At 42.7% G+C, this 25,141-nt stretch overlaps 1 protein-coding gene across 1 annotated transcript in view; it reads left to right on the top strand.

Annotated features, from left to right (window-relative positions):
- The window catches only part of PTPRN2 (protein tyrosine phosphatase receptor type N2), a 1,688,755-nt gene that overhangs the window by 1,360,160 nt on the left and 303,454 nt on the right, over positions 1-25,141 (top strand). The window contains 1 exon segment of the mRNA XM_030198706.1: positions 5,491-5,685. Coding sequence (XP_030054566.1) covers positions 5,491-5,685 — 195 coding nt within the window.

The following is a 25,141-nucleotide window of genomic DNA, read 5'->3' as shown; positions in this document are numbered from 1 at the left end:
TTGCCTATCCAGTCCAAACATTGACCATGCGTCCCCTCCAAATCATTGAGAAATGAACTGAAGCTTGTGTCTCGTAATCCTTCACTGTCACTGCTCTCACAAACCTATGACTTTGATGGAAAATCAAAGAACACCAGTTATTAATCCCAAAGTCCAATTCAAGTAGCCAGAAATTGTTGGTAAAGGCTGCAAGAGCTCATTGATGAATTGCAGTACTGCCATCAACTGCATGGCTGTGTCATTTCTGACCACACCGTGGACCTGATCTTGGGGCTCTCCAGCTTTCTTTGGGCTGCACTGAGGCTTAGCTGGCTCAGTTCAGGTCTTACCCATTTTTTGAATTCTGCAAACCAGTTCCCCTTCAGGATCTCCAGGGTCTTGTCTGGGTTCAGCTTCTGGGGACTGGATCACCTCTTCAGATGCCACTGCTCCATCCGAGCACTCCTGCTGATTCTCCTTGGCTCATTCCTGGGCAGTTGCCTGGGGCTTGTATTCCTCGCATAGCCATGGTAAGGGCACACGATCTACCTGAGCTGCATGGTTATAACATACAAACCGCCTGACAGCAGTTCTGTTCATTACTGTGACCTCCAGTTGGGCTCCCCAAAAAAGGCACATCAATCGCTTGGCTAACCGCCATAGGTCTCTCCCTCAGCAGCTCTGTGTCTTGCTTTTTCTCATCATTATTATTATTATTCAGAACATTTATACCCCGCTTAATACCACTTAAAGCAGCCTCAAAGCGGCTTACAATGAACTGAGGAAACAACTACAATTACAATGTCAATATAGAGGGTAGAAGGATCAGAGGGAGAAGGGAAGGGAAAATGCACTATAAGGCTTTGACCAGATCAGGGGAGATACAAGTACAATGAAATCAGGAAAGGTGGAAAAAAGTCCAAAATGGTCCAAATATGCTGGAAGGAAGGACTTCAGGTGACATCTAGAGGCCAAGTTGTAGGCTGAACCCCCTTCTGCTGCTTGTGCCAGTCTCTGATGGTAGAGAAGGGATGAGATGAGAATGACCGGACAGGCCAAGGCGAAAAAGCAGGCTACAGAAGATGTTGAAAGAGTCTGGTGACTCTTTTTTTCCACAGAGATGGTTATGCAGAGTAGTTGGACCCCTGGGCTTTGCACTGCTGCCATGGTATGGGCCGGTTCTGGGATCACACAGCCCTCCTTCTGTACCACCACCCCGTGCTCCACTCCCGCTGACAAGATCACGGCTCCATGGCCACTGGGGCTCCTCCCGCTACGCGGACACCTGGCCTTCCTGCGACGGGGCTGTAGCGTCAAGCACCGCTTATGAACCCCGCCCTGTGCCCGACAGCACCTACTGCCCGTCTCCTCCACCAGCAGCACTTCCTCGCTCGAGTCCGCTGCAGATGAATCTCCCCGTGGCGCTGTGGGCCTGAACGCCAACCCTCCCGGCATCGGCCTCTCTCAGTGTCGCTGGTGGTGATAGAAAAGCAAGCAGGAACCGACCCAAAGATGATCAGAGCTCCGTGGCAGCCCACGAAGTAACAGCCGAAAAGATCGGGCCAGATCACAGCCAGGCAACGGTCTGTTGCGGCGATGGCATCAGGAGCCAATGGCTCCTGCGTCCGCTATACAGTGGCCATTTTTTGCTCTTCAGTCTCCCAAACTGTCCTCTGATGGCATTCATAGTTTCCAACTGGCTCTTGAGAACTTTCTTTAGGACCAAAGTGATGATCGTGACCTGATCTTTTGCCACTACCATTTCCTCTAGCCTGAGAGAATAGGCTTTATGCTGTTTGAGTCCCATTGAAATAGTAAACTGTAACCACCCGATATTCAGACTGTGGGAGATATCCAGGCTGTCTCCCGCAGTTCATGTTGAACCTGAATATTCAATGCCGGGCCATTTACGTGACCAGCATTGACTATCCTGTTTAACTTTGGCTGGTTTGACATTAACTGGCCAAGCTGATATTCAGCACTGGCCAGTTAAAGTCAGACTGGCCAAAGTTATTCTACCTAACTTGGCCAGTCTGCCTTTGAAAATCTGCAGATAGCTGGTTATATCGCAAGATATAACTGTCTATCTTTAAGCTGCTAACTGGTGATATCTGCATAAGTGCCGTTTTAAGAGGCCATTTAAAACAAAAAAAATCTGGCAGTAAATCTGACTTTGTAGATTTACTAGTGGCCATTATTGGGACCTGATGATACCAGATTAGAGGGGGCAGGTGGGCTCCAATTGATGATGTATTCATAAGTTTCACAGAGTAACAGCCTTAAGCAGCCATCTTTATGATGCTCCAGTGGTGGCAGCTTCAAACATAAGGCAAGGCAAGTTTTCTGCCCTCTGTTGAAGTTGGTACTCTTCAGAATGTGAACTCACTTTTTATGTTTCTATTTATTTTTCTGTTTATAGTCTCAGGTGGATTGCAAAAAAAGACATTTAGAGGGGCATTTTCGAAAGGGACGTCCAAGTTGCAATTTGGACGTCCTTGCAAAACAGCAAAATCCAGGGGCGGGGAAACCCATATTTTGAAAACAAGATGGATGTCCATCTTTCGTTTCGAAAATACCGTCAGGGATGTCCAAATCCTTAAATTTGGACATCCCTAGATTTGGTCATCCCTAGACATGGAAGTTTCTGACTTTCGTCGATTTTCAAAACCATAGACGTCCATGTCAAAAACAGCCAAATGCAAGCCATTTGGTCATGGGAGGAGCCAGCATTTCTAGTGCACTGGTCCCCCTGACATGCCAGGACAACCGTGCACCCTCGGGGGCACTGCAGTGGACTTCGTAAATTGCTCCCAGGTACATAGCTCCCTTACCTTGTGTGCTGAGCCCCCGAACCCCCCCAAATCCCATTACCCCCAACTATACACCACTATTGTAGCCCTTACGGGTGAAGGGGGGCACCTAGATGTGAGTACAGTGGGGTTTTGGTGGGTTTTGGAGGGCTCGCTGTTTTCTCCGCAAATGTAACGGGTAGGGGGGGATGGACCTGAGTCCGCCTGTCTGAAGTGCACTGCAGTACCCACTAAAACTGCTCCAGGGACCTGCATGCACTGTCACGGACCTGAGTATGACATGTGAGGCTGGCAATCAATATTTTTAAAGATATTTTTTTAGGGTGGGAAGGGGTTAGTGACAACTGGGGGAGTAACGGGAGGTCATCCCCGATTTTCTCCGGTGGTCATGTGGTCATTTCGGGCACCTTTTTGTGCCTTGGTCATAATAAAAAGAGGTCCGGGTGAAAACGTACAAGTGTTTGTCTGGGACGTCCTTTTTTTTGATTATGAGTCAAGGACATCCAATTGTTAGGCACGCCCAAATCCCGCCTTTGCTATGCCTCTGACATGCCCCCTTGAACTTTGGCCGTCCTTGCGACAGAATGCAGTTGGAGATGTCCTAAATCGGGTTTCGATTATACCGACTTGGCCGTCCATATTCTGATTTATGTCGAAAGATGGACGTCCTCTTTCGAAAATGAGCCCCTTAGTAATGTACATATAATGTCAGGAAGTATTTTTTCACGGTGAGAGTAGTGGATGCTTGGAATGCCCTCCTGCGGGAGGTGGTGAAATGAAAACGGTAACAGAATTCAAGCACGCGTAGGATAAACATAAAGGAATCCTGTTCAGAAGGAATAGATCCTAAGGAGCTTAGCCGAGATTGGGTGGCACAGCCGATGGCAGGAGGCGGGGACAGTGCTGGGCAGACTTATACGGTCAGTGCCAGAGCCGGTGGTGGGAGGCGGGGATGGTGGTTGGGAGGCGGGGATAGTGCTGGGCAGACTTACACGGTCTGTGCCCTGAAAAGGGCAGGTACAAATCAAGGTAAGGTATACACAAAAAGTAGCACATATGAGTTTATCTTGTTGGGCAGACTGGATGGACCATGCAGGTCTTTTTCTGCCGTCATCTACTATGTTACTATGTACATATAAAATCATTAAAACACACATGCCCTTACATTTAAACTTGACTATAATCAAATACATATTTCTGAATAGGAGTGACATAAAAAAATCTTCTCAGTTCACCCCATGATGTACTGTGAGCAGTGCATGGATGGGTCATACTAGTAAACCATGTCATAACTCTTATGTTCATTTTGTGCCAATGTGAACCCCAAAAGACTTTGAAAAGAGAAGGCTTTTTAATAAAAAAAAAAATAAAACTTTATCAGTATCTGATAATTGCTGAACAAGATCAGAAGGTGATTCTATTCCCAATGTCTCACAACAGAAAAGTCACATGCCCTTGTCTGTTCAAAATGTATCTTCAATGTAGGAATTAGCAGAAAAACTGCTTCAGATCGTAATGCTCTGTTAGGCCTATAGATCTTTAAAACTGCAGAAAGTAAGGGGCCTTTTTACCAAGCCACACTAAAAAATGACCACCGCTGTTGTCAGCGCATTGGGTTTTCCACATTCTGTGGCCACTTTTAGTGCATCGGTAAAATGGCCGCATTTCCAAAGTCTTCTTTAATGGCCACCTGCTAATTTCCCAATTAGTGTGTGGCTATTACTGCGGGAGCCCTTACCGACACCTGTTTTGTTGATGCTAATGGATCCCGCGCTAACCCCACGGTAATTGAGCAGTGCATGGCAATGTGCCCACGCTGCCCAATTAGCGCAGGGCACGCCTACTTTCCGCTCATAATCATGTCTTTCACATGGGATTAGCGCATGCTGATGGGCACACTATCATGGGACACCTCAGCGCACTACTGCGGCTTAGTAAACGGGCCCCTAAGTGAGGAGTGAATCGGAAGCATGATTTTAAATTGCATCTTACACTATTTTAACACTGGTCCTGTTTTATGCAGTGAAATCAAGTTACTAATAATCCAGGTTAACAGTAAAATAATCCATCTTAATGGTAGCCCACATTGATTACTTCTCCCACCTGTATTAGTTGTAATTATTTCACTTACAACAAATACTAACAAACCATATTATAAGGGCAGGATTTATTTTCTGTAGCTTCTAAATATGATTGAATATTAATGGTCCTCCTCTTTGATTTATTAAAAGCAACTATTTCTCCTTTCTTTGTTTTGTATATAAAGTTATTCTCTTTATATGTATCTTTATGTATATCTTAAAGAGAGAGAACTTTATTCTAGAGAATACTGTCTGTTTGCTGCATTGTTCATTGTGCACCAGAAATACTTTCACCTACCTATTGGATGATGGATTTCCAAACCAAAAGCTATGTTTTAGCTGTACAGCACCCAGAAGATTGACAATAAAAAGGGAAAAAATTGTGATCAAAGTAATATTACTGATATTACCTGAGACTGACGCATGTCAACTGTGGTTAGCTCTGATAGACTAACAATAGAGGGATAATATTGTCTTTTGAAGCCCTGGAATAAAAAAGCTCTACAGTTCTTGACGTGGACTGAAAATATGAGTGTTCTTTAGAACGTAACTGACAGACAGTATTTCCCTAGTGATACCAGTAATCCCATATTCATGCCCTCTGTCGTTCTTTCTGCTAGGAGCTGTGCCGTCAACGCATAGCTGTCAAGTCATCTGATCACCCAGAGCCCCCACATGCTTCTCGTATCAACAGCGTCTCCTCACAGTTCAGTGATGTGCCCACACCCAGCCCCACTGCTCGGAGCAGCACCTCATCCTGGTGTGAAGAACCAGTTCAGTCTAACATGGACATCTCCACCGGTCACCTGATACTGGTAAGGACTACTTTGCAGTAACATTTTTATTCTGTGTAGCCCATAACGTAATAGGTAGCTGTAAACCTACAGCAGAATGGACTTGACTATATTCCCTCATCTTGTACAGAAAAGAAAACTACTTGGTAACAATCTGTGTACTGGAGTGCATCATTTTAGGGTCCTGTTGGTAGCTTGCATGTGGAAAAGAGGGTGTACTGCATTGTACAAATACAGGCAAATAAGCTTTCTGATGTTAGTAAGCATGTCTTAAATATCCATTAACTTGCTTGAAAATACAGGAACATCATATGCAAATGAGGATTTAGTTGGCGCATGCAAAATAGCATTTTTTACTCTAAGTGCTAGGAAATGCAATCAGCTGATAAATTTTCATGTGGCTGCAGTGCTGACAGACTAACATTTAACACTGAAAATCTCTGAACACCCCCCCCCCTTTGTCCCCCACACCCTGACAGAAAGCAAGAAACCACAGTGCCCTGAAGATCATTTCCAATGACACAAATATCCAAGGGCCTTCATACCCCAATCACCTTCTCCAACCACCTACACACCAGATCAAAAGGCTTGGTATGCTCTGATGCCTTTACCCCTGATTCTGCCCCCACCCCTCAACCTTAAAGGCCCTAACATATCACTCCCCAATTCCTAATTCCCCTCCCATTAGGCAAGTCAGAATTCTTGACTGAATACCATTTTTTCCAAACAGAAGGTAGAAGCTTCAGTGTTCCCTTTAGCCTCACCCACCTAGATTCAAGATTGAGACTTCTGTATCCTCGCATCCCTCAAAAATATCCTCTTCCCTCAGTAGGTCCCTACTTTCTGTCCCTTCTTTTGATGGCAGGAGCATTCAGGGCTCCCTTACCCTACTGAAAATGCTGCTAATAAACCTCTGTCTGTTTTGCCCTATGCATGTTTGTCCAGGTTATCGCCTTTTGTGTGGGAAGAGAGGCAGTCAGGTGGGGAGGATGTTGGGACCTTCAGTTTCTGAGCAGGGGACAAATTGTGGATGGGTAGGCTTAGTCAGAGCCTTCAATCTTTCAGTGAGAGGATTAAGGTAGGAGGGGGCATGTTGTGGCTCGCATCCTCAGTGCATATTGAGGGGGATGGGGTTTAAAATCTCTTGACCTAACCAATCGTGTTCATTTTGGGCATACTTATGTGTGTTATAGGTATACTTTTCTGTGGACTCATGCAAAAATTTAGTACATCACCCATGTGGGGAGTTATTCTGTAAAGCTTCCTCCATATCTAAAGCTTATTTAAAATATAGAAAATTGCTTTTATAAAATTGTGCAACTTCAAAGTGGTTACATGGAAACCCCCAAATTTTATATGTAGTGCTCAAAATTGTGCACACAAATTTCAGCATGTGCTCAATTTGCTCTCGCAATTTAATTGAACAGTGATCCAATTAGCACCAGTAATTGGGTGCTTAATAATCAATTATTGGTGCTAATTGGCCACTATTGGCATGCATTTTCCTAGTCGGGATTCTTTAAAGATGCGCGTGTGTGTGGCCATGGGAGGGTCATGGGGATATCATGGGTGTTCCTAGAATTTGCGGATAGTATTATAGAATATGGTAGGCATGAGGATTTGCGCCAGGTTTTAGTTGGTGTAAATCCTCATGCCCAAAACTGGATTCGGATCCCAGCTCTAAGCACTATTATATAAACGGCGCCCAACACAGAGTGCCATTTATAGGATTGGCTTAGCGCTAATTTTTTTTTTTCGGTGCCCAAATCTAGTCCATGTGCACCTACTTTTTCATTATCTGCATTTAGGCATTTCCGGGAGCATAATTTGGGCAGAGCAGAGGTAGAATTGCTTATTTTAAACCATATGTGTTCTACATGCATACATTTATACCTTCTTTGGAACATAATGAGGAATACTATAAAAATCAAAAAAATAACATTGAACTCAATTCAATTATTTAATAGCACAAAACCCAGCTGGCTGTTGAAGGTTGGAGATATGATTGACACGTCAATTCACCTTTATTTTGTTTTTACATTTCTAACCGACGTAGGGCCAGATATCCTAAGAATTTTCCTTATAAACATGAAATATGGAAATGTGTAGTATGTGAAAATTGGCCACTCTTTTTGTGTCTAGGAAACAGGTTAGCCATCTGCCTTCATGACTGAAGCCTTAGTAACTAGGAGGGAAATAATCGAAAGCGCCCATATTGATGAAAACTCCGCAGGTGCTTTTAGCCATGGGGTGTGCAAGAATAAATAAAGCAAAACTATGCCAGTTGTTTTGCTTTGATTACCGCCTAAAGAAAAATTCCCCACAGAGCTTTGTCTGCTTCCTCTGCAGGTAATTTTTCAGAATGAAACATGTAGATCTGTCTAGTCCGATACATGCATTTCATCTGTTTTGTTTTATATTTTGACTTCCCATAAGGATAAGTCCAAGACAGATTGCAAAAAAATAAGCAGTAAGTAAAATAAAACATCAAACATCAAACTTCCATCATAAATATCCTAAACAAGAACAATACTTATGACATTCTGGACTCTTCCCCCACCCGCAATAAAGGCTCTGCAGATCTACTGTTGAAAAACATGTTCTCTTGTCTGCAGTGGGCAATAGAAGTGTTTTTCATTTTGTTTCTTTCCTTTTTTGTTCATTTCATTCTATTTTATTAGTTAATAACACATAGCAGCGCATGATGTTTAGTGTGCACTAAGGGGCCTATTCACTAAAGTGTGTTAAGCAGTTAGGGCTAGATTTTATATATATGCTGCCTAAAAATTTTGCGTGGTAAACATTTCTGCCTAAGCGTATTCTGTAAGCAGTGCCTTGATTTAGACGCAGTATATAGAATGTTTAGTTGATATCCCAGTGCCTAAAACTACATGCCTCCATTTACACCATTGGAAACATGGTGTAATTGGAACACCCAGAAACGCCCGTCTCCCTGTCCATAACCATGCCCCTTTTGAACTGCACACAGTGGCGTACCTAGGGTAGTTGACACCCGGGGCCGGTCATTTTTTAACCCCCCCCCCCCCCCCAAATCCAGTACTAGGCATGCCGAGAATACAAAACACTCAGGACCTATAGAGCAATTCTACCATACCATAAGCAGTCATTTCTACGAGTCGCACAAGGAAAAGGAAAGCATCTTAAACACTATAGTGAGCACTAGAACATCAATTCACCTATTGTAAAACGAAACCAGACAGAATAGTACAGATCGTAGATCCTGCACAGTCAATGCCAACTGAAAGCCATGTCTTTTTCACAAACACAGATACGCCCTAATCCACTATAGAATAAGTAATCATAAACTTTCTATTTAGACAAAAATTAAACTGAACCCCCAATGCCAGACTCTGCATACAATGCAACACCACAGAAACAGAAACTGTCCCCTAGTACTGTGCAAAATATAAAGACAGCAGATGTAAATTTGAAAAAAACTAACAAGTACCAATCACCACTTTACAAATTAACAAATAGAAATAAAACAAATATAGAAAGTAAAATAATACCATTTTATTGGACTAATACATTTAGCTTTCAGAGGCCAAAACCTCCGTCCTCGGGTCAGTACAGTATAGTGCTGTTACAGTATCCTATCCTGACCTGAGGAAGGGGGTTTTGTTCTCCGAAAGTTAGTCAAAATGTATTAAAATTAGTCCAATAAAAAGATTACCTTATTTACATGTTCTATTATAAACATTTAACATATCTACAATACTTTATCCTAAAGCAAAAAAAATAAAAAATATATTTTATTTACAGTTTGTTGTCTCTGGTTTCTGCTTTCCTCATCTTCTTTTCACCATCTTCCTTCCATCCATCCAGCATCTGTCTTCACTCTCTCTCTCTCTGCCATCCAGTGTCAGCCCTCTCTGCAGTCCCTTCCATCCACTGCCTGCCCTTTCTCTCTGCCCCTTCAATTCACCATTTGCCCTCCCTCTCCCATCCATCCAGGGTCTGCCCTCCCTCTCGCTCCCCCTTCCATCTAGGATCTGTCACCTCTCTCTCTCTGCCCCTTTTTTCAGCCCCCAGTTCCAGCCCCCTTCTCCCCTCTGAACACCCCCACCCCAGTCCCCTTCTCCCCTCCCCTTCTCCTGTCTGAGACCCCCACCACAGTCCCCTTCTCCCCTCCCCTGTCTGAGACCCCACCCCAGTCCCCTTCTCCCCTCTGAGATCCCCACCCCAGTCCCCTTCTCCCCTCCCCTGTCTGAGATCCCCACCCCAGTCCCCTTCTCCCCTCCCCTTTTCCCCTGTCTGAGATCCCCACCCCAGTCCCCTTCTCCCCTCCCGTTCCCCCGTCTGAGACCCCCACCCCAGTCCCCTTCTCCCCTCTGAACACCCCCACCCCAGCCCCCTTCTCCCCTCTGAACACCCCCACCCGAGTCCCTTTCGCCCCTCTCCTTCCCCACCGGCTAAGCAGCGTCGCAGGCAGCGCCTTGTGCCCTGCTTGTAAAAAAAAAAAAATCAAATCTCCTTCCTTCTCCTCGTCTTGACGTCGACTCGGGCCTTCCAATCAAACTGTTTGTTAGGCCCGAGTCGACGTCAAGACGAGGAGGAGAAGGAAGGAGGAGATTTGATTTTCTTTTTTTTTTTTACAAGCAGGGCACGAGGCGCTGCCTGCGACGCTGCTTCGCCGTTTTTTTTTTTAATGTGCGGCACCGCGGGAACGGCCACGGGAGGCGGCGGGAGCGGAGCACCCCCCACCCACTGGCACCCGGGGCGGACCGCCCCACCGCCCCCCCCCTTGGTACGCCACTGACTGCACACATTAGAATTTAGGCACAGTTCATGACAGAAGGCATTTAGCGAGTTTTGTGTGTAAATTCTAATTAGTGCTGCTATCAACACTGATTAGCTTGTTAAGCCGATTAAGTTATGCACGTTGTTATGGAATATGCTTAGATTTTGGTGCGGAACGCTAGGCGTGTATATAGAATCCAGCAATTAGTGTACAAATTAGCACATTAACTTCTACCATACAAGCACATTAACTGGTTAGTGTTGTTTTTGGTTATTGCATGCTAATTCATGCATTAAGAGCATTTTGTGTTAGAGGCAGTAGTTAGCAGGGCATGGGTAGGAAATGGGTGTGGAGAGTATACTGCAGTTAGCGTATGGCACATAAGGGGAAATTCTATATATGGCGCCTAAAATATTGGCTCTGAAATCAGTGCCGACTAAGCATATTCTATAATCGGTGCCTAGACCAGTGTTTATTATAAAATATGCTTAGTTGATATTTCAGCACCTAAATCTACATGTATCCATTTACACCAATGAAAATGTGGTGTAAATCCCAGCATGTAGATTTAGGTGCACTGGGCCATATTCTATAACTAGGCATGTAAATTTTGGAATGCCCACGAAATGCCCATTTCCACGGCCCTTTTTGCCTGCACGCGTTAGAAATTTGGCGCACATCGTTACAGAATACATTTAGTGACTTGTTAGCCTAAATTCTAATCAGTGCCAGTTAGTGCTCATTATTGCTTGTTAAGTGCTGATATCAGTGCTCATTAGCTTGCTATGCTTGTTAACAATGCACATAACTTATAGAATCCAAATCAATGCCTAAATTGGCGTGAATCTGTAGGTGTGCTATATAGAATCTGGGGGATAGCGCACACTAACCGACAGTAGGAGGCCTATTTGCATCCAAGCTAATTACGAACAGGGTACCATGCACTAATGGACATTTTAACATGGGAGCTGCAAAGGACTTGCTGCCCCCCCCCCCCCCCCACACACACACACACTAACTTCTGTGTTAAATTTGCACTTTCCACATGTTAGTTTATTGCATGAAGTTGGGGTAACTACAAAATCTAGCACACTTTAGTAAAAGGGCCCTAAATGAAACAGTGTGTGCTATTATGAAATAAAGTAACAGAAAAATGCACATCTGTAGTAGACAAGAATCAACCATTTCAGAGGGTAACACATTGAGATAGAGATGGGGAAACCCCTGCTTGTCCCTGGGGATAAGTAACATGAATCTTGCTACTATTAGGATTTCTGTCAGGTACTTGTGACCTGAATTGGCCACTGTTGGAAGCAGGATACTGGGCTAGATGGACCATTGGTCTGACCCAGTATGGCTATTTTTATGATACCCAACTGGCAATTCCTGAGGGCTTTCATTGTGATTCATGACTGGTAGCGCTATACAAATGTTAATAATAATAATGTCACAGGGTGTTTAAAGTAGCATCAAATATACTGTGGATTTAGTTATTCATCTTGCACAAGGTTAGTTAGATCAGGCATTTTAGTTATTCCCCTGCCTACGGGGGGCTTACAATCTAAGATCTGCATGAGGTATGGAGGGTGAAGTGACTTGCCCATGGTCACAAATGGGCTCATTTTCAAAAGAGAAGGACGCCTATCTTTCGACATAAATTGGGGGGGGGGGGGGTTGGGGGTCTCAGCACACAAGGTAAGGAAGCTATATACCTGGGAGCAATTTCTGAAGTCCACTGCAGGGCCCACTAGGGTGCCCAGTTGGTGTCCTGGCATGTCAGGGGGACCAGTGCACTACAAATACTGGCTCCTCCCATGACCAAATGGCTTGCATTTGGTCGTTTCTGACATGGACGTCCTTGGTTTTGATTATTGCCAAAAATCAGAAACGACCAAATCTAGGGACGAACAAATTTCAGGATTTCGACATCCCTGACCATATTATCAAAACAAAAGATGGACGTCCATCTTGTTTCAAAAATACAGGTTTCCCTGCCCCTGGATTGGGACGTTTTGCAAGGACGTCCTCATCAAAACTTGGACGTCCCTTTCGAAAATACCCCTCAAAGAGTGTTAGTAGGAGAAGCAGGGCTTGAAGCCCACTGTTTTAGCCACTAGACTTGTGAGTTAGAGATCTACAGAATGTGGATGTAGACAGTGTTTTGGTAAGGGTAGAGGGATTATAGGTCCCCTCCCCACATGAACCAGCCAGGTAATGCTGAAATTATTTTGCACATTAAGCGTTAGAGTAACACTGGCATTGCAAGTAGCAGGTGATTTGCATTACCTTGTGAATGCACATAACCCCCTTAATGCCATATCATTCATGGTTTGTCATTAATAACTTGTGCAGGTAAGTATAGAACAACTCTTTATGGACTTATTTTTAGGCTCATTTGAAGATGTCTCATTCTTTGCTGTATTACCTGTGTTATACGCATGTCGTTCACACCATTTGAGGTCTGGGGCTATGTGCTTGTGATTGGTTAGTTAAGTATGAATGGGGTAATTCTATAAAATAGGTGCTAATTTTTACACTCCAGTTAGACATGTAAATATTTATAATACTAGCATATACGTGGGTCAAACATACTTACGTACATGTGCTATTCTGTAACACACAATCTTCTATAGTGCATAGTTTGCAGGTGGACATACACATGGATGGAACCTGAGCAGGTTACACATTTATGCATGTAACTTACGCGTGTATCTCCTGGAACTAGATGCAAGCATTTATGTCAGTTCTGTGGCTGGTGTGCATACACACGTATATGTCCAGATATGCTATTATTCTATAAAGGTAAGTAGACCTCTACTTATTCATGGTGAACAGAAAAAATGGGATTCCTTACATAGTTTCAAAATACTTTCCAATTGCTTAAACATTTAGTATGACCTTTGAAGATGCATTAGTATAATGGGTTTTTTCTTGATTTATAATTTGTGTTCAGAGTCCTCCTTCAACCTTGATGCATTTACGAAGTCTTCGACGCCACTGACAGCTTCATAAATTACTCGCTGGTCTAGTTTGTCCCAAGCATCCAATGTTCATTGGTGTAGGTCTGAGACATCTGTTACTTTTGTTCTGTAAATTTTCTCTTCCGTTGCAAACTAGATTTTGGGGCCCCTTTACAAAGCTGCACTACAAAGTGGCCTGCACTATTTTTAGCATGTGGGTTTCCCACACTCTGAGCCCACTTTTAGCACAGCTGTAAAATGACTGCAATTTCTTTTTTCCCATTTATGGCCATGCACCAATTTCCCATTTATCGTGTGGCCATTTCCACATGATCCCTTACCGCCACCTATTTTGTAGGTGGTGAGGGCTCACATGCTAACCCCTCGCTAATCGGCAGCTCTCCATGTGTCAATCCCAGAACTACCGTGGAGTGCCTGAGCATGTCCTGTGGTAGTGTCTTTTAGCATGTGGTAAGCACATGTTAGTGCTTACCACCACTTAGTGAAAGGGCCCCATTGTAATCAACTGGATTTAGATCTGGACTGTTTGGAGACCAAGCTGTTGGCTCAATTAATTCTTCAGTTTCATTAATTAAGAGCCCAACTGTTTTGCGAGCTCGATGCGCTGGAGCTCCATCCTGTTGTAAAATAAAGAACTCGGAAATGTCTCGAATTTCAGGCAGAGTTTTCTGCTGCAGTAGGATGTCTCTGTAATAATCACCATTGATCTTAATGTCTGGTTCCACAAAATGAATACTTGTCTGTAACCATTACATTTCTGCTGAATGTTGACCAAGTACACAACAGATAACTGGCCGCTATATCCTTCTTTTTTGTGCCGGTTGAAGCATAGACATGACTATTTTGACTGTTCACTGGTAAAGCTACAGTAAAGATTTTTTTTTATTAGTGAACCAAATTAAATTTGCCAAACTTGATTGGTAACGTTTCAATAATGGTTTGTAGCATTGATACCGAGCGTGCTTGTTAGCCTCTGTCAGCTCAGTAGCCCTTCGTCTTTTAAAGCACTGTAACTGAAGATCTTGCTTCACCTATCGATTTTGAAATCCCAAGTTCATGTGATATTTGTCATACTGTTTGAGTCTGCTGTTTATCTTCCTAGCTTAACACTATACACTAGCTCCTCGACAATGTTTTCTTCAGGTTGTGCAGATCATGGGTGCCCACTTCCAGCTCGCCACTTAGTTGATCCTGTTGTATTTATCTTTTAAAGAAACTTCTTCAGTTTGTCAAATGTCCAACCTAAACTCCCTCAGCAAATGCTTTGCGCTGTATGTCTTATTTTTGTCACAAAAATTTCATCTCATCCTTATCTTCTTCATTAAACACCATTTTGCTAGAACGGATATTAATAGTCATGTCCTGACTGATGTCATTTTAAAAACAAGGATCATCCAATTTTTACAGCATATATTTACACCTGTTGAAATTTTATCACAGGCCATTTACAAGATATGTGGCTACTTAATGTGAAAATGACTTTATAAAATCAACCACGTAGAGTGTCATCATTAACATTGTTTGGTACTATATAAGTACATAAGTACATAAGTAGTGCCATACTGGGAAAGACCAAAGGTCCATCTAGCCCAGCATCCTGTCACCGACAGTGGCCAATCCAGGTCAAGGGCACCTGGCACGCTCCCCAAACGTAAAAACATTCCAGACAAGTTATACCTAAAAATGATCCTTGGACAAGATCTAATTATCCAAACTTGGAAGGTCTTATGACTTGTTCACGAGCAGCGAAGAAATAGCCCTAATCATCAAGCCTCAGTAACATTTATTTAATTTCCACTATCCCAAGTAAGGCATTGTGCCCATCTTATATGGCTATTTGAGAGAGCCTTGAAGATCATTAACAATGAAGACTTTCTTTTTTTTCAGTTTTGTGGTTTATTTTTTTTAATTTTTTGTTACATTTGTACCCCGCGCTTTCCCACTCATGGCAGGCTCTGTGCGATGGGCAATGGAGGGTTAAGTGACTTGCCTAGAGTTACAAGGAGCTGCCTGTGCCGGGATTCGAACTCAGTTCCTCAGTTCCCCAGGACCAAAGTCCACCACCCTAACCACTAGGCCACTCCTCCACTATTATTGTGAAACAGGTGTCTTGGATACATTTATTTTAGCACTCATTTGTTAATAGTGTTGGACAATGGGCACTTGACCAGAATCCTGACACCATCACCTAAACAGGAAATTTAATTTCTATAATTCAGCGGACTATCTGCTGCATTTGGAAAAATAGTCTGGTTTAGGCGGTGTTGAGGGCAAGACTCTAATCAGAAGGTAATTGTCAAAAAGTATGACACAAAAATGAAATAATGATGACTAGCTGAAATTAGGTAAACACATCCAAGACACTAACTTCCTAATCAGAAGCATGACAGCAAAACAATTCTGGCAAATTAACATCATCTTTAAAAAGCACTCCAGCTGGGATCCTTTTCCTCTTCTCTTTTGGGTATGCATGAGTTCACATCCTTCACAATCAAAGGTCAAGAGCCAGCTTTGTAGCATGATTTTTGAAGGCTTAAACCAAGTGCTTGACATGTTTTGCATCAGCCTGTACAACCTGGTGCTTATTGACTGTGCTCTTGGATGTGATACTAATTTTCTTGTCCAGCACATATCTCCCACAGAAAAAATGTGTTTGCCAGTCGCACAGTCCAAATCTTATTTTTCGTATTCATGTGGGACATTGGAAATTTAGAATCAGGCCCAAAATGTTAGAGTAATGGAAGTAAGGATTGCTTATGTTTGCCTCTTTTGGTGTTAGACGTATGCAGAACTTTAGGGAACATTTCAAATAGGATACCTAACTGCCAAAGTATGTTTATATTCCAGCATAAAACAAACCACTTTTTTAAAGTTGTGCTTAAATATTAAAAAGGGTCATGGATTTCATATACTGCCTCTCTGTGGTACAACCAAAGTGGTTTACGTTTATTATATGCAGGTATGTTCTGTCCATAGTAGGTTCACAATCTCAGGTTTTGTACCTGGGGCAATAGAGGGTTAAGTGACTCCCCCCCCCCCCCCCCCCCCCCCCACTCCAGGATCACAGTGAGAACTAAACCTAGTTCTCCAGCCCTCTGCACTATTCACTAGGCTACTTCCAGCGTAAGGTGTTTTACTGCCAAAATATGCACTTTATACATCACAGAATGATGACATAATTTAACCATATTAGTGACATGCCTACAACACACATTCCTTTTTATTTTTGAAGTTCAGTGGGCGCACAAAGGGGCTGTTAATGTGCTATTAGTGTGCAAAAACAGCGTAGTGCACAATCATGTTAAAGCGTTGTGCAGTATTTGTCCTGTTTTCACACTTTTATTTATTTTATTTTATTAGTCTTCAAATTTTCAATAAAATAGTTTATTAACGAACATCCTCCAGTTTCTGGTATCCTTGGTCGCTCTCCCACTTTTTGTATACTACTATTTTATTAGTCTGTGCATTACTGATTTAAAAAAATATATATTTATAGGAGGGGCATGTAAGGGGTAGAGAGTGGGTGTGTATCTGTTAACCATCTAGTTCGTTATATTTAATGCATGCTAACTGGCCAATGCAGAGTTAATGTGGGAGCATCTCCTAAATAGGAGGCAGTAAGTTTTCCTGCATTAACTCTGTGCAGATACAGCTCACTAATAACATTTGCACACAACCTGCAATAAAATATATTTAAACAATCCCTCCCTAAAAGTACTTCATTAAATCTGGGCTTAGTGTGGGATAAAATCCTGAATTGTCACACATTAAGCCCAGGTTCTATTGTATTTTAGTAAAAGAACCCCATAATTCTAGACAAAGCTATGAAACCTTTCTATTTTATAAACACATATGCATTCTTTTAATTATATGTTGAAATGAATTTACCTGGATATAGCTGCCTTAGGAAGATTATTTTTTGCATGTATAAAAGATACCTAAGACTTTGACAATTTATCCAAAATTCCCTTCTGATGTTTAGACCTAAGGGCCCTGTTTACTAAGGTGCACTAGCATTTTTAGTGTGTGCTAAAAATTTGTTCATGCTTACCATGCAGACAATGGGCATCTACACAAGTAGCGTGCGCTAATGCTTAGCACGTGCTAAAAATTCTAATGTGCCTCTAGCACAAGCTTAGTCAACAGGGTCCTAAGCTTGCTATCTGTATGAAAAATGATGTCGGCATAAAGTACAAAGATTTTCATGGGTGCACCCTATGTAAGTCTGTGGCATTCACATAAGTAGAAGGGCATCTATCTCTGCAAGTTCCAAGCATTGTGATAAAAAGCATTGACTTACAATTAAGTGTGTATATGGACATTAGAGCTTTCTATAGATGGAGCCAACATGTAAGAGGGGTCTGACTTCTTAAAATCTAATTAGATGGCAAAAACTGAGTCACAGCTGTATGTAGTATTGTGCTAGGACATAATGTCAATGTGTCCATGCAGTACACAAAGGAACAATCAATATACATTGTACGTATTTTAAACTTCATTACATAAAAGATGCCACTTGAGAACCTCTCAGGAAAGGAAGGATGAGTTTATGACTGTGCTTGCTTGATTTAAATGTATGTTTGCATATTGTCATGAATTTCAAAACAGGAAGCTTTCATCCCTCTCAAATGATACTCAAGAAAAGGGTAAATTCTAAAAAAGAGGAAACCAACATTTAGGCACTGAAAATGCACACATAAATGCCATTATTCAAATCATTTACATGCATGTGTGTACATATACATTTAAATGCCAAAATTCCATCTAAGCACTATTCTGTAATTACATGCGTATCTTACATAGCACATTATTTGACAGAATTCAAAAATGCGTGGGATAAACATAAAGGAATCCTGTTCAGAAGGAAGGGATCATCAGAAACTTAGCCGAGATTGGGTGGCAGAGCTGGTGGGGGGAGGCGGGGCTAGTGCTGGGCAGACTTCTACGGTCTGTGCCCTGAAAATGGCAGATACAAATCAAGGTCAGGTAGACACATAAAGTAGCACATATGAGTTTACCTTGTTGGGCAGACTGGATGGACCATACAGGTCTTTCTCTGCCGTCATCTACTATGTTACTATGTTAGATGGGTATACCTTATTTAGGTGGAGTCTGAATTCTATAAATGGCACCTTAAGTTGTACACACTAATGGATGGCCAAATTGCGCGCACAACTTAATTAACAAGCCAATCTATACCAGTAATTGGTACTAAACTAATTAGCAGCATTAATTAGAATTTACATGCACAGCTTTCTAGGGGTAATGTATAACGCAATTCGTGTAAATTCTCATGAGTGGAGTTGAAAAGGGGGCATGGAATGGGCGTTTCAAAAACCTATGTGCACTATCTACTATAATAAAATGCATCTCCAGCGTTCTGAAGCTGACTCCGTGGCTTCAGGGTTCATAAGGGTGTTACATCTCTCTGCTCCGCCCTCGCGTAAAAACGTGATGATGTTGAGGGCGGAACCGTGAGAGTGAAGGGATCGCTGAAAGGATGCATCCATCTGATGAAGTGACGTACACTTCTGGGTACATCACACGCAAAAGCTGACCAACCAGAGCTGGGTGGGTGGACGCACAGCGGCAAATTGCGTTCTCTGGACCTGCACGCTGAGCTGTGCATGGCAGCAGAGAGATTTGGCCGGTATCGTTAGGGGCAGGGGAGACAGAAGATTTGCTTAGTGGCTGGAAGGGGGGGCAGGGGAGAGAAGAGCATCGGTGGGTGGCTGGAAGGAGGGGCAAGGGAAAATGGAGAATCGCTAGCTGACTGGAGGGGGGCAGGGGACAGAGGACAATCGCTGGGTGGCTGGAGGGGGGGCAGGGGACAGACGAGAATCGCTGGGTGGCTGGAGGGGGGCAGGGGAGAGAGGGGAATCACTGGGTGGCTGGAGGGGGAGCAGGGGACAGAGGAGACTCGCTGGATGGTGGGAGGGGGGGCAGGGGAGAGAAGAGCTTCCCTGGGTGGATATGGGGGGGCCAAGGAAAAACGATAATTGCTGGGTGGCTGCAGGGTGAGCAGGGGAGAGAGGAGAATCACTGGGTGGCTGGAGGGGGGCAGGGGAGAGAGAGGAGAATCGCTGGGTGGCTGCAGGGGGAGCAGGGGAGAGAGGAGAATCGCTGGGTGGTTGGAGGGGGGGGGACCGGGGGACACAGCAGGCACACTCACACACAGCAGTCTCACTCTCTCTCTGTCACAAACACACACTCGCACATTCACTCTCTCACACACACACACACACACACACACACACTCTCTCTCAAACATACACACTCCGACAAAAACCTTGCTAGTGCCCTTTTCATTTGTGTCAGAAACGTACCTGATTTACTAGTTATAAAACAAACCAGATCTGTGCCTAACTTAGGCGCAGGTATTTAGGCCTGGTTTTAGGTGGCCCAAATGGGTGCGCCTAAATTTTAGTCAGAAGAACTGCATGTGAGCATATTCTATAAACTACGTGTAACTTTAGGCATCATTTATAGAATCACTGGAATGAGATTTGATTTAATAACTTGCCTCTCTGAAAGCAAAACTCAGGGTGAGTTATAGTTCAGGCACTGTTGTCATTACCCTGAGGAAAGGAAATGGCTTAGTGGTTAGAGCAATAGGCTTAGAACCAGGCAAGTCAAGTTTGGATCCTACTTCTGCTGCTAAGACTCTTGGAGGGTGCCTGTAACATGGTGCTGTTTATGGCACCTATTTGTAGCCAATACGTTTCTTACAGGTGGAAAAGAATGTGCCTACATTTAAGTTGCAGTCATGTACACCAGCCCTATAGCTGCCAAAAATGCCCACCTGCCCCACTGGCAAAGTATGTGCATATTTTACCACTAGTCGGTATAAGAGGTTATATACTTGCGTAAGTGGCCACTTACATGCCATTTCCACACCTTTCTTCTGCTTAAAACTAAACTGCTCTTTATAGATTTACTCACTGTTTGATCTTGGGCAAGTCTTCTATCTCCCACTGCCACATGTACCAATTTAATTGGTAAGGATTTCTGGACAGGGGCATGTTATACCTGAAAATTTATCATTACCGTACAGTGTTGTGTTATGTCCGGTAGGGTTATATTGAAGTGTTATTTCCTTCTGTCTTGCATTCTAAGTTATATGTGAAGCAATGGAGAATCAAGTGACCCACCCAAGGTTGATGGTAAGGGCTCCCTCCTGAAAATGGCCGCATGGCAAGTGCTTCACTTGCTACATGGCCATTTCTTTAAAAAAAGAAATACCTACCTTTTACCTGTTGCAGTAAAAGGGGGCCACGGCACACATCAAAAACATGCGCTGACGCCAGCGCAGGCCCCCTTTTGCTGCAGCTTGGTAAAAGGGGCCCTTTGTGCGGAGTGGCTCAAATGACATAAAACTGGTTAAGAACATTTAGCAGTCAGAAAACAGAATTGGAAAAAAAATCAAGAGAACAAAGCAGTATGGTAAAATACATTTTTAGTAATGTATAGTTCATTTGCTGGCACAAGTCACCCACCCGATTCAGCCACGTTTTGGCTTCTGCCTGCTTCAGGGGCATGTGATGATGATACCTTAACAGAGAATCTCAAACTTATCCCCCTTTTACAAAGCCACGTGGTAATACAGTCATAGCTCACTCACTTTGAATGGGCTGTGTCTGCATTACTGCGCTGGCAGGTGCTAGTGCGGCTTTGTAAAAGAGGTGGGTGGAGTTTAATCGTCAAAATTTCAAACATCCAGCAGTGAGACATAGTTAATTCCTTTCTGCAGTTGAAAAACTATATTGAGCATATGGGTATTCACACATGGCTCACACAGTATTTGTTTTAGGTACTGACAAAAAATTAGCATGCAATGGGAAAGAACTTTGGATTTAGCTCATACCTTTTTAGTTGTAGCTGAAGACAAGTTGCATTTAGGTACAGTTGATATTTCCCTGCCCTGGAGGGATTACAATATAAGTTTATACCTTAGGCCAGGGGTGGGCAACCTTCAGCCCTTGGGCGAAATGCAGCCTGCGAGACAATGGGAAGAATACACAGAAAATGTCATTAACCAGACTTTGACAATTTTAAATATTGCATTTCACAAATATTTTCAGAATAGCCATTCTAGCAGTTTGTTTCCATTCTTTTAGTTAAATTTCTATTTATTTATTTATCACAGAAGGTCTATGGAGCTCTGTGCGTTTCCGGTTCTGACATTACATAATGTTGCAGCCCCAAGTGGAGTAGAACGGGTAAACATGGGACACTCAATGAGGTTACATGGTTCTACTTTTAAAATGAATAGAAGAAAATATTTTTTCACTCAACAAATAGTTAAGTTCTGAAGCTCATTGCTAGAGGATGTAGTAAAAGCAGATAGCGTATCTGAGTTTAAAAAAGTTTTGAATAGGTTCCTGGAGGAAAAGTCCATAATCTGCTATTAAAATAGACATGGGATAAGGCCACTACTTATCCCTGGGGTTGGTAGCATAGAATCTTGCTACTCTTTGGGATTCTTCCAGGTACTTGTGACCTGGATTGGCCACTGTTGGAAGCAGGATACTGGGCTAGATGGACCATCAGTCTGACCCAGTATGGCTATTCTTATGTTCTTATGATGGTACTGACATTCATGAGGCTCTCTGTATATAACGGTTGCCCACCCCTGCCTTAGACAATAGAGTTAAGTGATTTGCCTGAGATTGCCAGGAGCCACTGTGGGATTTGATCTGGGCTTCCCTGGTTTTCAACCTGACATACTGCATGCAGATGAACCTTTAGTGTATTGATGCAAAATAGTTTCAAATCATATGTTATCATTTTTGATATACTGTGAGTCAAACTCTTCCATGCCAAGAGGCTTGGTGATAGGACTGGATGTTAATCTACCTTCACCAAGCACAAGGAGTAAGTAGTTCAACAAGTCCAGCATTAGAACTCCCCCTTCCCATAATGACATAGGCACATAATCATATTGATGAGGACTTGGCAGCCCCTATATCACACCCCTAATCCTTTGCCCTGAACTGCAAGATCATTATTTAACCTCCTGATTCATGACCTGACCTCAAAAATTGAGGCCTTGCCTGCCTCCTTATGAATGCATTTTTTCTCATGGATCTGGATTTTTGATTTATTTGTCCTTTCAAAACCAAACTCAAAGCCCAATGTCTCATGGAAAGGGGGGGATGGGAATGGGACTTGATATACTGGTTACCTATGGTTTTTGCAACTACATTCAAAGCAGTTTACATAGTATATACAGGTATTTATTTGTACCAGGGGCAATGCAAGGTTAAGTGACTTGGCCAGTCACAAGGAGCTGCAGTGGGAACATTTGTAGGGAAAGTAAGATATGAACCTTTGCTTCCCCAGCTCTTAGCTTGCCCCTAGAACCTCTAGGTAACTCTTCCATTCCTGAATATATGACCTCCATTAAAATCCTTATTATGAATACTTCACCTCCCCCAACTCTTATTCCTACCTTTTTGAAATGTCATTACTATTTTGGAGGGTTTGACTTTCTCTAGGAGCATGGTCATGAGTTCTCATAGACCCTACTACAGCCCACTGAATGATGCTTTCTAATGGCCCTTCTCCACTGTCACTTGAACCGCCCAGATGCCACATGGTGATTCATGGTATATCAAAGTAAAATAAATAAATAAACTTGATTGTGGTGAAGGGCCATTAGGCCATTTCATTAACTGGGTTGCAGTAGGGGACCAGCAAAAGGACTCATTTCTCTTCCCTGTTCAGATCTGGACTGTCTGGAATGGTAATGAGACATAAACAAAAACAGAAGAAAGGTCTCTGCAGACAGATAAATGAACAAAAAAAGTGGTGACCATAGGGTCATTATTACTTTTAGATGGTCAAATCTGACCATATTTCTGGATCCAATAAAGTTCTGGTGGTACTCCAGCAGTCTGGGTGTTCCTCTCTAGGTTGACACTGCTCCTTTGTTCTTTTGTTATGGTAATGACATATTGCAGAGGGATGGGTGAGAAGGGGTCAGAACACTGGCCAATGATGGGTGGTATTTAGAGGGGGTATTTCATGTGTGGTGTCTTCATGAGAACTGCCTTAATTGAGGATCTTCATGAAGGAAGGCCAATAAGTTTGGAATCAGGGCATGTTTCAGAGAGCCCAACATTTATGTGGGGCAATTGGAACAATGGATTTGGGGTAATATATTGGAGCTGCAGAGTCCTTGTTGTGGTTGTATGCAGAGGAGGCAGATGTATGATGTTGGGATCACCAATTACTGCTTGTACAATGGGGAATGACATCCCTTTTCTAACCTGCCCTTTACTCTGCAGACCAGATGGCATAGGTTGGTTCACATGCTAATCATGTTAGTGTGCATTCTAATCACTTAGGATCCCTTTTGTTGAGGAGAGCTAAAAATGTTGAGCATAAGCCTGTAAACACAATTTTTGATATACAATAGTATGGGCTCGATATTTGGCCACCAGTGATCAGTTTTTTGCTGACCACTGCCGGGGTTATACCTGGAAATTCAATGCCGCACCATATCCGGGCTCTGTCATTGAATTTTCGGGTATACGGATCCCACAAAAACATGGCCTGTTAAGTGCGATATTCAGCACTTAATCGGTTATGAAGAACTGCATAAAGTTAGGACTGCTTTTTTTGTAATCCTTTTTATGTGGACTCTGCCCATGGAATGCCCCAAAATAACTGGTTCCTGCTTAGCCGCTAACCAGGTATTTTCAACAGTACTAACCAGTTAAGTATTACTGAAAATGCCCGGTTAGCCCCGGATAGACAATTTAAACCTTTCTTGGTTATTTAAAATGTTTTGAATATTGGGTCCTATATTTTTAAATCAGGCATACAAAAACATTTTTTTTGTGTGTTTTGGTATACAGCCTAGGCCCAGAAGTAGTTTTTGTTCAATATGAAAAGGCATTGACAAAGTGAAAACTCACTTGATTAGAAAGGTGTGATGAGTTGTCATCATGCCAAATGACAAGCATGGCAGTCAGATCAAGACTATATAAGCGTGAGATATAATTGATTGCCTTTTCTGTTGTCAGCAGTCAAAATGCACAAAAAGTCAATGAAAATGGGGAAAGAAATGTTGTTAAAAGCAGGTGCTGAGGCTGAATATCTAATCTCCTTTCAAGCATTCCCATATTAGCTGTCCCTATAGGGTCCTGGAAAACCATGGAAATTGCATTTGAGATGTATCCAAGCTTCAGACTTCCACTCAATTAGCCATTAATAAAGCAAGCGAGGGAAGCCCCAAATCTATAATTACTTAATATATGAATGGCATGGAAAGACTTTCTATCAGCCTAATTTCAAATAAAAGGGATTAGTAGCTAGTGCTGAATGTGTTAATCTTGCTTATTAAAAATAATTTTGAGGAAAGGATGTTTGGCTGGAAACAAGGTTTTCAGACAATGCCGTTGCTATTAGAGCAGCCGTTTGCTAATTTGCAGTATGAATGTGTCCCAAGTTTGACAGCAGGGTGCAAATACTTTTTGTTAAAAGGAACATTTTCTGGGAGCTGATGCAGAGGTGCTCGCTTTGTCTCCATTTTGGAGTTTAACTGGTGGGTATCTCTGTATTCTAACAGTTGAAAGCTGAGATGTCTAATAGGCTAAGAAGCAGTATATTCTTTAAGGCTTCTTTCTAGCTTTGCCTATGTGCCTTACCATTAATGAATAGGTCCCTCAGAGTAAAAGCAAAATAACATTGCATTTATGAACATTTTTGATTTGTCTGCAAATGTGTT

Source organism: Microcaecilia unicolor, chromosome 1, assembly GCF_901765095.1.
Source record: "Microcaecilia unicolor chromosome 1, aMicUni1.1, whole genome shotgun sequence".
In the NCBI taxonomy this organism is placed as follows: domain Eukaryota; kingdom Metazoa; phylum Chordata; class Amphibia; order Gymnophiona; family Siphonopidae; genus Microcaecilia; species Microcaecilia unicolor.
The sequence above is the reverse complement of the archived record's forward strand: the minus strand, read 5'-3'. Positions and strand labels throughout refer to the sequence as shown.